Source organism: Sinocyclocheilus anshuiensis, unplaced genomic scaffold (genome assembly GCF_001515605.1).
Source record: "Sinocyclocheilus anshuiensis isolate Anshui unplaced genomic scaffold, SAMN03320099.WGS_v1.1 scaffold85, whole genome shotgun sequence".
Taxonomy (NCBI): Eukaryota; Metazoa; Chordata; class Actinopteri; order Cypriniformes; family Cyprinidae; genus Sinocyclocheilus; species Sinocyclocheilus anshuiensis.
In genome coordinates, this window is record NW_015536800.1 from 1245335 (window position 1) to 1258933 (window position 13599).

At 44.0% G+C, this 13599-nt stretch overlaps 1 protein-coding gene across 1 annotated transcript in view; it reads left to right on the plus strand.

Moving 5' to 3' along the window:
* Positions 1–13599, plus strand: part of LOC107656734 (bifunctional heparan sulfate N-deacetylase/N-sulfotransferase 4-like) — an 80829-nt gene that overhangs the window by 36797 nt on the left and 30433 nt on the right. Inside the window, exon 6 of the mRNA XM_016444677.1 lies at positions 5636–5821. Within this exon, the coding sequence (XP_016300163.1) occupies positions 5636–5821 (186 nt within the window). The remainder of the gene's footprint in view (positions 1–5635; positions 5822–13599) is intronic.

Sequence of the window (13599 nt, forward strand, 5' to 3'; positions counted from 1 at the left end):
GACCAGTACCTCCACCTCCTCCAGTCAAACGGGGGGAGTGGGAAAATGATCAATTATTGGTGAGTGCTGCAGGTGTAGCAGTGTCTTCTGGTTTGATCCAGGTCTCTTGTCAGGGCCATGAGATTTAGCTTTGAATGACTAATAATAGAAGTAATGAAATCGGCTTTGTTTACAGCAGACTGGCAATTCCAGAGACCAATAGAAAAAGAAAGTAGTGTATTAGCAGACATAGGCAAAGTGTGCAGGTTGTTAGGATTGTGCTGCCTACAGGGACAGATTATGACACAGCGGTGCCCTGGGCACGGACCGATTAAAGGCTCCCCTCGGTTGAAATTTCGCTCCTTTTTTATTCGAAATTTTTCCAAACTTGTGAACTATATCATAAAATATCACGATTCTCAAATATAAGTAAATACATTTTGCACCTTTATAGATCAGCATTTTAGAGAGCAGCATTCAGTCAGCGAGCGCGCGCACTGAACAAAGCACGGGCTTTTCAGCGATGACTCATCTGAATGCCTCTGATTGGCCAATGCATTCATAAGCTCAACAGAATCCTGTGTGATTGGTTATAATGCGCAGCACTGTAAAAACGCGTCTGGCTCAGCGCCAGCCAAAGCACGAACGCAGATTTGAATTTGGCAGCTGATGCTGTGCCGCACTGAACGTTCTAATCGTATCAAATATAAAAAAAATATTATTCAGCCATTTTTGGTCTTTTGGAAGCTGCATTCAAAATCCACTTTGCTTAAAATCTTGAGGGGGCACGGTTGAAATCGCGTTCTTGGAGGAGCAGTATTTCGGCTGGGCCCCCCTCTGGTCTAGTGCCCTGGGCAGGGCAGCTTTCAAATACTTTACGCCCGTGCGTTACTCCGTCCCTGGCTGTCTACAGTGTGTGAAACGTGGTTTGCGAGTGGTAGTGATAGTAGGGATCTGGAAACACATAGTAAGAATTGGTTATAAAAACTGAAACAGAAGTGAAACAAGTAGTAGGAAAAAGGATGAATCAAAAGTGATACTTATATCCCTTGCCGCTGTCCCTGCCCGGTGGAGTCGCACGGTAGAGTCAATGGTCTTCACACGAGGAGGGCTTAACAGGAGGGCTGCCGTGACCGCTGCCGTGGTATTCTAATGATCTGCTTTTAACTTCCGCTGATTGACTGCTTCTTTCAAAGAGTATTTCTTTAAACTGTCTTTTGCTAGCGCTTGAACACACTTTACTGTTTATCACAACAAAGGTCTAAGCAAGCGCACGACACTGACAAGTTATGCGATAGAACAATATTTGACCGAATGGGTAAAAATGACAGTTATTTTCGTCATGGCATGTTAGCTCTAGCATTCTGCCTGCTTCAAATTAAATTAAATTAAAATTATGCATTTAGCAGACACTTTTATCCAAAGCGACTTACAGTGCATTCAGGCTATAATTTTTTTTTTATCAGTATGTGTGTTCCCTGGGAATTGAACCCACAACCTTTGCACTGCTAACACAATGCTCTACCACTGAGCCACAGGAACGTTAGACACAAAGATGAAATAGTGCTTTTATTTGAATTAATTATAGCATGTATTTCAATTAATTATAGATCGAGAAAGAGAGAGAGAGAGAGAGAGAGAGAGAGAGAGAGAGATGACAGTTGTATGTACCTGTGTGCTGCGTCTGCGTGTCTCTCTCTGTAAATAATTACTTCAAAAACAGCCATTTTACCATCGTTGCTGAGGAATATAATGTAGCGACCTAGTTAGTATAGGGTGACCATACGTCCTCTTTTTCCCGGACATGTCCTTTCTGGACCTTCGGGATTCGGCTTTTGCTTTCTACAGTCGCCATTCATAGTGTGCATTTTTGTATTAGAGCCCTGAAGAAGACTGTGTCCAGTCCCACCCACTCCCGCAAACATTCTAATATTGCATATAATTTTCACGCATAAGGGGGCCGCTATCAATATGCGGAGAATATAATCTGTTTTGAATGAGCGCGCACTGTTCACTTTCGATTTCGTGATCACACACGCTCTGTGTAAAGGAAGATCAGATATTTGTCAATGAGCTCAGGATCTGTTGAGCAGCAAATACTCCAGCATGGTCTTGGCAGTCATTTCTCGTTATTCTTGACCTGAGGTCAGTCAAATCTGACTCCTCCAGCTTTTGTTGGATGCAGGGTTGCCAAGTCCGCGTTTTTTCCACAGAATTGGGCTACTTTTAAACTGTTGCCATGGGTTGATTTTCCCAAGTGGGTTAAAAGTTTGAAATATTGCATAAATTACATTTGACTGAAATGCTTGTATTAAAACATTTTACATTCTACCTATGATAAAACTTTCATGGACTTCTACATTAACTGTTCCCTCCTGGTGGAATGACCTGCCCAGCTCAATCCAAGCAGCTGAGTCCTTAATTTTTCACGCATAAGGGGGCCGCTATCAATATGCGGAGAATATAATCTGTTTTGAATGAGCGCGCACTGTTCACTTTCGATTTCGTGATCACACACGCTCTGTGTAAAGGAAGATCAGATATTTGTCAATGAGCTCAGGATCTGTTGAGCAGCAAATCCTCCAGCATGGTCTGTCAGCCATCTCTCCTCTTAACCCGTGATCAGTCAAATCTGACTCCTGCAGCTTGTGTTGGATGCAGGGTTGTCAAGTCCGCGGTTGTTTTAGATGGAATTGGGCTACTTTTAAACTGTTGCCATGTTTAGCTGTTGCCATTGTTAGCTGTGTTTTTGATAAATATGCATAACAGTGACTGTAATATATGTATATTTGGTATGGAAATGACATAGTTTTGATATTTGAGATTGCGCTACTTTGGGCGCTTTCGGCATTACTTTAACCACCAACCAAGCACACCCCAACCCCCCACCCGCACCCACTCTCCTCTTTTTGGAAAACTAAAATATAGTCACCCTAATCTAGTATCTAGACTATTTTATTAATAAAAATCGTGGGGGAGAGTTGACAACAAGTATATATATATATATGTAGTAAATCAGCTCAAAAGGGAAATATTTATTACTAATTATAACTGGTTATGAGTAATAATAAATATTTAGATTAGATCTTAGAATTAACTGTAGCAGAATCAATATTACAATTATTTGATCTGTCCATCCACCGAGCAGACAATATAATAATTTATCAATTCAAGGAAAGATTATTTTCCTGGCCAAGAAAGAATAACTTTCCTGCACACAGTACTAGCATTAACTTAGCATGTAGCAAGGGATCAAACATTCAGTGACTTCGAATTGTGAGCAGCACACAGAGACAATCAATTGTGAATATAAGGGATTTAATAAATGAAACTATATCTAATATATAACTAACTAAGCAAAACACATATATACAGAATGAAGCAAAGTAAGGAAAAGCGAGAGAAGAGCAAACGAATGGCAGTATTTCACATCAATTAACCACAACCTAATGAGAATCATCAAAGAATCAAAAATCACCTTAAAAGGGGTTCAAGCTTACACACGCATCTAAATAGTTGTAAACGTTACTTGCTTTGACTTCGTTGCTGAAACAAGAGTCCTGATGCGGTAGACACGGAGGTTCTTGATGAGTTCTTTAGGAGTGAGCTAGAGGTTTTCCTCTGGTTCTTCTGAAGATAGGAAAGTCCACAGCGAATCGAAGTTACTTGAAGATAAAAAACTGCCGGAAAATCAAACTCAAGAGGAGAGTCTTGAGGAGTCTTGGATAGTGTCGTCTCAAAAGAAGAGGTTTTCTGAGCAAAGATCAGTGCGAGCAAATGACTTTTGAGAGTTCCTATCCACACCCACCTTTTGGGTGGAATAGCCAATACCAGGCGTGAATTTTTCAGCGGGAGAAGTTCTCTTTGTCTCCCTTTATGGTCCATTTGCATGTTTATGGCCGGTCTGGAGGATTGGTGCAGTTTTACCCAAAATATGGTACAAATAGTATGATGCATTTCACGATCACATAGTGTACATCATTGTTTGAGGAATAAAGAGCAGATCATTTTGATACCAAGAAAGAAACATTTAGAATATATTAAACCAGAGTAGCATGTAGCAAGGGATCAAACATTCAGTGACTTCGAATTGTGAGCAGCACACAGAGACAATCAATTGTGAATATAAGGGATTTAATAAATTAAACTATATCTAACATATAACTAACTAAGCAAAACACATATATACAGAATGAAGCAAAGTAAGGAAAAGAGAGAGGAGAGTAAAAGAATGGCAGTATTTCACATCAATTAACCACAACCTAATGAGAATCATCAAAGAATCAAAAATCACCTTAAAAGGGGTTCAAGCTTACACACGCATCTAAATAGTTGTAAACGTTACTTGCTTTGACTTCGTTGCTGAAACAAGAGTCCTGATGCGGTAGACACGGAGGTTCTTGATGAGTTCTTTAGGAGTGAGCTAGAGGTTTTCCTCTGGTTCTTCTGAAGATAGGAAAGTCCACAGCGAATCGAAGTTACTTGAAGATAAAAAACTGCCGGAAAATCAAACTCAAGAGGAGAGTCTTGAGGAGTCTTGGATAGTGTCGTCTCAAAAGAAGAGGTTTTCTGAGCAAAGATCAGTGCGAGCAAATGACTTTTGAGAGTTCCTATCCACACCCACCTTTTGGGTGGAATAGCCAATACCAGGCGTGAATTTTTGAGCGGGAGAAGTTTTCTTTTGTCTCCCTTTATGGCCCATGTGCATGTTTATGGCCGGTATGGAGGATTGGTGCAGTTTTACCCAAAATATGGTACAAATAGTATGATGCATTTCACGATCACATAGTGTACATCATTGTTTGAGGAATAAAGAGCAGATCATAATGATACCAAGAAAGAAACATTTAGAATATATTAAACCAGAGATACATTCATACACCTGAATATCAGCGTTTAGGGCTTAACTAATACAAATAAAGAGTGGTAACTCAGCTAATCTAATAGGGAAACATACAAACAACACATGCATATACCAGATACAATTGTAACTGATTAATTATTGTCTATATGTGTGTGTGTTGTGTATTGTGTGTATGGTGTTGTTTTGCAGGTCAGCCAGGCCCATTGGCGCCTGGCACCGGGGGTCATTTACTTCTCTTTGGAAACTGTTTGAAGTCAGATGGGGAGATGATAGTGGTAGACTGCTTAGCATCTCCTTGATAGTGGGGGAACCATTTGACAATTTAGCACCCATATAAATGTAGAAACTGTGGCCAGGACTGTAATTTATATGCAAATGTCAAAGGAAAAAAGGGGTCTCTTAAGCCATAAAACCCAAACGATCGTACATGATCCTACGCAGATATATATATATATATATAAGAGCTCATATTAAAGAGCTGACTTTAAAGTCAAGGACATAAACTGTGCATATTTTAAATACTTCAGGAAATGATTCTTGTCTTTTATTCCATGTCTTAATTAAATTGAAAATATCCTGGAAAAGTCCTCAAAGTCCTGGAAAATGATCACTGAAAAAGAGTGGGAGCTTTTCTGAATTTTGATTGGTGTTAAATATTTTGAAGTTGTAAGTCATCCACTTCAGTACTCGATTACTTGTGTATATGTGTTTATAAAAGATTGTAATATGCTTGTGTATGTGCATGACATTCAGCTATAAAGTATATTTATTTCTGTGTATTTCTCATTACAGGAGCATGGTATTCCAGTAGATCTGGGATATGCCGTGGCCCCTCATCATTCTGGTGTATATCCAGTCCATATTCAGCTGTATGAGGCTTGGAAGAAAGCATGGGGGATACGAGTGACCAGTACTGAGGAATACCCACACCTCAAACCTGCACGCCACCGCAAGGGATTCATTCATAATGACATCATGGTACGGCTCAACATATAGAGGACACATCATTGCACCACACAGAAATCTTGCGTATGCGTAGGACAAAAAAAGTTAATCATCGTTTTTTTGATGTGGAATAAAATTAATTTTCCCTGGGATCAAAATTGCAGGAAACAATCACACACTCGAAAGGTTAATATCACAGAATATTAATATTGGAAAGTGTAATAGTTTAATTTTTGATTTCATCCACAGGCAGTGTCGTACAAGATCCTTCCTCAAATCCTGATTAAAAATGTAGCATGTTATAATATTTTGATCTAGCTAACTAAAAGAACTTTTCTTAACCCATTAGTGCTATGCTTGGAAGCTAAGCTGTCAATAACAAACTTACTTAACATGCATAACATCGGTGATTATGGACAAGACCCAACTCGTGCTTTGCAGGAGGCTGTATAGATTTGCAATCTGCCAGTGGTTGCTACACAGGTAGTGTTGTGAAAAAGCAGTGAGACTTGCCTGCAAGAGACTGCCAAAATACAAGCAACAGCTAGCATAGCAAATCAATGAAACACACATACACTCCAAAAGAATTAATGATGACACACTGGGACTCAGATGAAATACCCCATAGTGCATTCACCACAGCCAAATCTATTAGTGGTACACACACACAGATTTTGACTAGATGTTCCCAACTGCAGCTTTGAATCAATTTTTTAAATAGCTTTCGCTGTCTCTGTCCCTCATTTCTGGTTAAAGGCTCTATGGTTATCTGAAGATTTCATTTAAAGGGATAGCTCACCCTGAAATGAAAGTTCTGACATCATTTACTCAACTTTATGTAATGTTTAAACTCAGATGACTTTCTTTCTTCTGTGGAACACAAACGGAAGTGTTAAGCAGAATGTTGGGGACTCTTTTTTTTTGCCATTCTGAGTAATATCTCCTTTTTGTGTACCACTAAAGAAATAAGGTCATAAAGGTTTGGAACAACATGAGGGACGGTAAAGATTTTTTTCTTTGGTACAATAATGTTTTTAATTATTTTTATTATTATTTATGTTTTTTCAAGTTCCTTTAATCAAGATAAATGTAGATGTAGGGCCTTTAATTTTGTAATAATACTTAATAATATATAACGATGTCTTGAAGTAATTTTATTTCTTACCCAATGGACCTTTATCACAGCGGAATTGATTACCGGAAGTGCCCATCGAAGCAGTGTATCGATTCTTCCGGTTATGTATATTTTTCAATATGCTGTAATCACCTAGTTGAATAAAAGCCTGTTAAAATGAGCATCTGCAGGATGATTTCAAAATCCGCACATTTTTAAGAGACAAGCGAAGAGATATTCTGATGATTACTGTGTACAGAATTGTCCAAACTCAGTGGAACTCGGTTACCGACATAACCTCGGTTCCCTGAGATACGGGAACGAGTACTGCGTCTTGTTAGACGCATATGGGAAAAAAGCCTTTTTTCTCCTGAACTGAAGCCTTTTCATTCACGCAGTGAAACTGCATGGCCATTGGTTCGTGCAGTGTATTAAAAAACGAACCAATGGCTAGGAAGCGGGGCTGCACGAGCCTATGGCGACGAAGCCTGCCAAAGCCCGCCAGAATGGGCGGGGCATCTGGCTATATAAGCGGGCATTCGCCACAGGATTCTCAGGTTACTTTGACTGAAGCGACGACTGAGTCGTGCAGCTACATAGCACGGCTAGCAACGCAGTACTCGTTCCTGTATCTCAGGGAACCGAGGTTATGTTAGTAACCGAGTACGTTCCCTTTTGATACTACACTCGTGCTGTGTCTTGCTAGACGCATATGGGAACACAGTACAATCACGCTGTGCTAATGTAGTGGAACGACTAAAAGTATCAAACTTCCATAAGCAACCAATGCCCATAGAGAAGTTAACAACAACCCAAGGCTAAGACGGGCTGAGCTTCCTGAGTTCACACCCAGCCTGGTTAATCGTTCCAGAGTACTCCTGTAACTTCGACACCCAGGGGTCGAGAGCTAACAAGTGAACTAATGCCAGAGAGCTTGAGCGTGATACGGCCAAGGGCTCTCTGCCAGATCTGTTTACGCAGCGCATGTCACTTCAAGCGGAAAGTGACTAAAAGTATCAAACTTCCATAAGCAACCAATGCCCATAGAGTAGTTAACAACAACCCAAGGCTAAGACGGGCTGAGCTTCCTGAGTTCACACCCAGCCTGGTTAATCGTTCCAGAGTACTCCTGTAACTTCGACACCCAGGGGTCGAGAGCTAACAGGTGAATGAACATACAGTTAAATGAAGGGAAACAAGGTATTTCACAGAAAACTACAAGTCATGAGTGATCTTTTGTCCCTATGAACATAAAGTTCCCATATATGGATAGAATCGTGGCGCATCGGAGTAACATTTGCATAAACAGAACGCTAATCACTCGTTCGGTCTTGTAGCAGCTTAACAGAACAACATCACGTCATTAAGACATCATAACACTGATTTACATCTTGATAAAGAATGAATAATTACCCGTTAAGTAATATTCCCGATCTGAATACTACAGAACGATCGTTACAGGACATGTCTGGGCATGTTCATATGGTACAAACGCCTATAACACTGTAGCGATCACTGTAAACACAAATATAAATAAAATAGGCTTACTTTGTGGTCAGTGACTACCACCTTGATATTAAATCTGCAAAAATCCCCACGAACAAAGTGAAAGTATCATCCTTGCAGCTGACGGCTCGGACAGATCACTCAAACACAGCAAACAGCGGCAGCTCATCAAACTACACTGCCCTCTACCGAAGTACTATTACGACTCCAGTTTCATAATAAAGGTCCCTCTTACAGGAGAGCAAGGTATTGGAGAGGTCTTCCCTTTGTGAGGTCATCAGCAGGGTTGTCCGCAGAACTTACATGATGCCAGGAACACTTCTCCGTCAGCTCCTGGATCTCAGCGATTCTGTTCCCCACAAAGACTCGGTAACGACAGGACTCAGAATTCAACCACTGGAGGACCGTAGTAGAGTCTGTCCACAGGGAAATAGACTTGATTGGTAGGGTTAACTCATTTTCAAGTAACTTAGACAACTGTGCTGCAACTAGACTACCACAGAGTTCCAGTCTTGGAATGGAGTGAGCTCGTTTAGGAGTGACACGGGAGCGTGCTATAATGAAGGACAGGTAGGTCTGACCATCCTGGTCAGTAGTCCGCAGGTAGGCCACCGCTCCATATGCCTGCTCCGAGGCATCCAAGAAGATATGTCCTTCATGGGTAACTCCATCCATCCCAACTTCAGAAGGGACATAAGACCGGCGAAAGGAGATACAAGGAAGGTATAGGAGTTCTTCCTCCCATGCATTCCAGGACTGGAGGAGCTCAGGTGGTAGGTTGGGGTCATCCCACCCTCTCTGCTTGTTCCACAGCTGCTTAATGATGATTTTTGCCCAAGTGGAATAAGGTAGAAGCCATCCCAGGGGGTCGTACTGGGTGGCTAGGACCTTATAGATGTTCCTCAAAGTTGGAGTCTTATAAATCACAGGTCGTTGCTTGTAGGACAAAGTGTCCGTCTGCCAGTTCCAGCTCAGACCCAGCGTCAATTCAGGGATGTCCGACTTCTCCTGTGTCAACCACAGCTCCACACTTGCAGCACGGGCGTGGGCAGGTAGGTGACTCAGCACAGTAGGATCATTGCAGGCCCATTGGCGAATTTCGAATCCAGCTCCGGAAAGGATATTTCGTAGTCGATCAATCAAGTTCCGAGCTTCATCTGCAGTAGGCAGGCTCTGCAGGCAGTTATCGACATAGAAACACCTCTCCACTGAAAACCGGATTGCCTCATCCGTTAGGGGGTGTTGCCGCACGTGACGCTGTAGTGCATAGGTAGCACAACACGGACTGGAGGTTGTGCCGAAGGGTAATACCTGCCACTCAAGAATTCTGGGTGCCTCATCCATCTTCAGGTCCCGCCAAAGGAAACGGAGTAGAGGACGGTCCTCAGGTATAAGGCGAACCTGATGGAACATCGCCTTAATATCCCCACTTACTGCCACAGGATGTTCTCTGAAACGGATAAGGACACCCAACAGTGAGGCCCCGAGGGTGGGTCCTGGCAGCAGGTACTGATTAAGGTTTTGTCCCTGATACTGATAGGAGCAGTTAAAGACAAGGCGGAACTTCCCATTGTGACTCACGAGATGGTGGGGGATGTACCAGCATTCATGTGAATCAGGTATAGGATCAGACACCTTCCTAACAGCTCCTGTCTCAATGAGTTTCCTCATCTCCTCTTTGTAGACCTCAGCTTTTACAGGCTCCTTCAGCAGACGCCTCTCCACACTGCGAAGGGTAGGTAGGACTGATTCTTTAGGTGCATTCAACGAAGGCATGTCCTTTCGCCAATACAACCCTGGCCTGCAAGGCCAGGACTTCCAGGTTATAAAACCTTGCGAATGTGGACGGCGAGTCGCAGCCGGCCGCCTCACAAATATCCACAATGGACACACCACTGGACCCATGTTGTCCAATTGGAGTAGCACATGGTGCCCCTTTAGGAACTGTAGCACTGTACCCAACTGTAGCGCTGGCGATGCCGCCGTCATGAGGCCCAGCATCCTTTGAAACGCTTTGAGAGGGCGAGTGGTACCAATCTCGAAGGAGGTTGCCAGCCTCCGCATGGCCAGAGCCCGTTCCGGCGTGACTACAGCTCTCATTTGGGCTGAGTCGAAAATTGTTCCCAGGAACAATATTCGCTAGCTGGGGAACATTCTCAGAGCTCTGATGGGGCAGAGCAGAGATAGCTCTATGTCCTCTTCAGTTTGAGGAAGCGCGGAGAGTGTAATGACCTGTGCTCTGAACAGAGTGGAGAGCATCTTAGGTACGTAACCGTGCCTTGGTTTCAGGACGACTTCTCCAGGTGGCTGAGGAGGAGGGTCCTGTGTGATTTTAATAATTGGGTAATTATGAATGCGGATTCCCATCTGTCTCAGAGGGGAGAGAGCCGTGTCCATGCACTTCGTAAAAGTGCGGGGGGCCAGTATGCGTCCAGCAAAAAGAACCAGTCTCCTGAGCGAATTTGCGTCTTTGCTCTAAGCTGAGGTGGGAGCCACGCAGCTGAATTGCGGGGTATTCGAGTGAATTGCAGTGAATAACCTTGTTTTATTATCTCCAACACCCAGATTGGCACTACAGGGATGGCCCGACAGGCCTCAGCCCGTGTGACAAGGGGTTGGATTAAATTGAGAGGCTGGTCGCCATATGGGGACCCCACATTCAGAAAAGAAAATTTGTTTTCCCTGAAAATGCTTTAAAAAAATGCAGTAAGCCCCCGTGCACGCAGCCTCAGCGTGGGCGTGTCCCAGATGCATTCAATTTGAAGCTGTCAGTGATAATAATCATTAGTGACAGCATTCTCTTTTAATCCACCCAAAAATATCAAACCACTCGTTAGAAGAGGAGTTTAGATGATCTTTATGTGTAAACACTCTGGCAGATCAAAATCCGCTCGTAGCTGATGAGGGGAGGGGCGGGGCAGGGCCGTCTTTATTGAAGAAATCGAGCCGTGAGCAAAACAGAGCGAGACATGAGCTCTCGTTGTAAGAGCAGTCTGTCTCAGCAGCGCAGCCTCAGCATGGGCATGGCCCAGGCGAGAGGCGTGTTCAAATACAAAGCTGTCAGCGATATTGAATCATTGGTGACAGCGTTCTGCTCCAAACTGCCCAGGAGGATTGAGCCGCTCGACAATGAGGGGCGCCGATCCCCACGTGTAAACACACTGGCAGATCAAAGAGCTGCATGGAGAGTGATGCATGCGGGGGCTTTGCCGGCATTAAATCACTCAAACTTGATTGTTCATACCGGCGAGTTCGTCATTTCTACCTCCGAGTAACTGGGAGGAGAGAAACACAAGCGCGGGGGAGGTGGGGCTCAGCGACGCACACACAAATGCGAAGCTGCCAGCGTTTTGCTTTGATCTGCCCAGGAGGATTAAGCTGCTCGTGAACGAGGAGCACTGATTCTCACGTGTAACACACACTGGCAGATTAAGCACACCTGATGCGTGTGAGCATGAAATTGCTCTGCCTGGTCGCTCAACCCGCAAGCTCGCCGTTGCTTCCTCCGAGGTAACTGGGAGGAGTGAAACATGAGAGCGGGGAGGCGGGGCCGCCTTCCGTGAACGAACAGGGGCAGACTGCTTTCGTGGTAACAGCAGCCCGTGTCTGTGAGCACAGTCATAGTGAGACACACAATTCGAAGCTGCCAGTGGCAGCATCTGCTCTGATCTACTTAGGAGGATAGAGCCGCTCGATGTAAAGAGGGACACTGATCCTTACGTGCAAGACACGGATCAAAGCGCAGCGGGGAGAGCGAGTACGCAGGCTCTGTGTCGGCGTGAGATCACTCAGACCCGGTTGCTTAGTTCCCAGGCTCCGCCCTTTCTCTCTCCGAGGCTTGCTGAGAGAGGAGAAACGGGAGAGAGGGGCTGCCTTCTGAAAGGCAGCCCGTGAGTGGAGAAGAGCGAGACTCATGCTCTGAATGAGCATTCTGTCTCAGTAAGCGCGCAGCTCACTGCCCTTCTGCGGCGGATCCGAGTGCAACGGGGAGAGAGAGCACGCAGGCACAGTGCCGGCATGAGATCGGTCAACCCGGTTGCTTATTCCCTGACTCCGCTGTTTCCCTCTCTGAGGCTCGCTGAGAGAGGAGAAACGGGAGAGCGGGGCTGCCTTTAGCGAGACTCATGCTTTCAACGAGAGCATTTCGTCTCAGTGAGCGAGCAGTCTCTGCGTGGGGGCTGCCCAGACAGGTGACGGCACTCACTGCCCTTCTGCATCGTGCAAGATTCCCTGCACGAGCCACACTCGCAGCGCGACATTTGCAACAACGTCGCTAGAATTTGCTCTTTTAGGGCTTACCTGCTAGAAATAAGCTCTTTCAGTATTTCACTAGAAATAAGCACCTTCTCAAAACAGTTCTGAAGAATGCTTTTTGTTTATGTTTGCTGACAGACACCAGTGTTTCCCACAGACTTGCAAATGCAAATTCATTATCTGCCAGCACGATGCGCTGTTGAAGCGGGAGATATAGCGGTTTCCCCGGTAACGGCTGTAATCAAATAAGCACTGCGCTCACAAACGCTGCTTTATCAGGCATTACAGGAAAGACTAAATGAAAATGACACCGAAGCTTTTCTGAAGATGGTCGGTTCTTTTCAAAGATACATTCATATAAAAACACCCGCGCTGCATTTTAATTTTGAAACGTGCAGTGATCAGTTTATTCAACAAAGTAATAACTCAATGTATGGGAAACACTGGACACTACGTTATAATCAGCCCAGAAGTTTAGTCTGAATTGCATGTGTTTTTACTTTCACATGCAAGTCTTGTTGCACTTATGAATAGGATAACTTTCCGGCATCAATTCTAGTATGGTAAAACGTACTTACACTTTCGAAACGGTCTGTTTTGCCCTGCCATCATTAGCTGAAGCTGTGTATGAACAAGAAGCGGCTGCAGCATGTGAGTTGCTCCGTCTCTCACGCAGCCAGAGAGAGATTCTCCGGTGTTCCGCAACAACGCTTAGCTGCCCGCAGATGTGCCTGCCTATAAATCGGCCTAATTTGCAGCACAATTGGCCAATGCCGATTAATTTAAAAATGCCAAAAATCGCCTAAAGGCCTATCAATCGGTCGACCTCTATATATATGACATTCTCCTTTCAGACGAATACAGTCGGAGTTATATTAAAAAACATCCTGGCTCTTCCAAGCTTTATAATGGGAGTGGATGGTAGCCCAAAATTTGA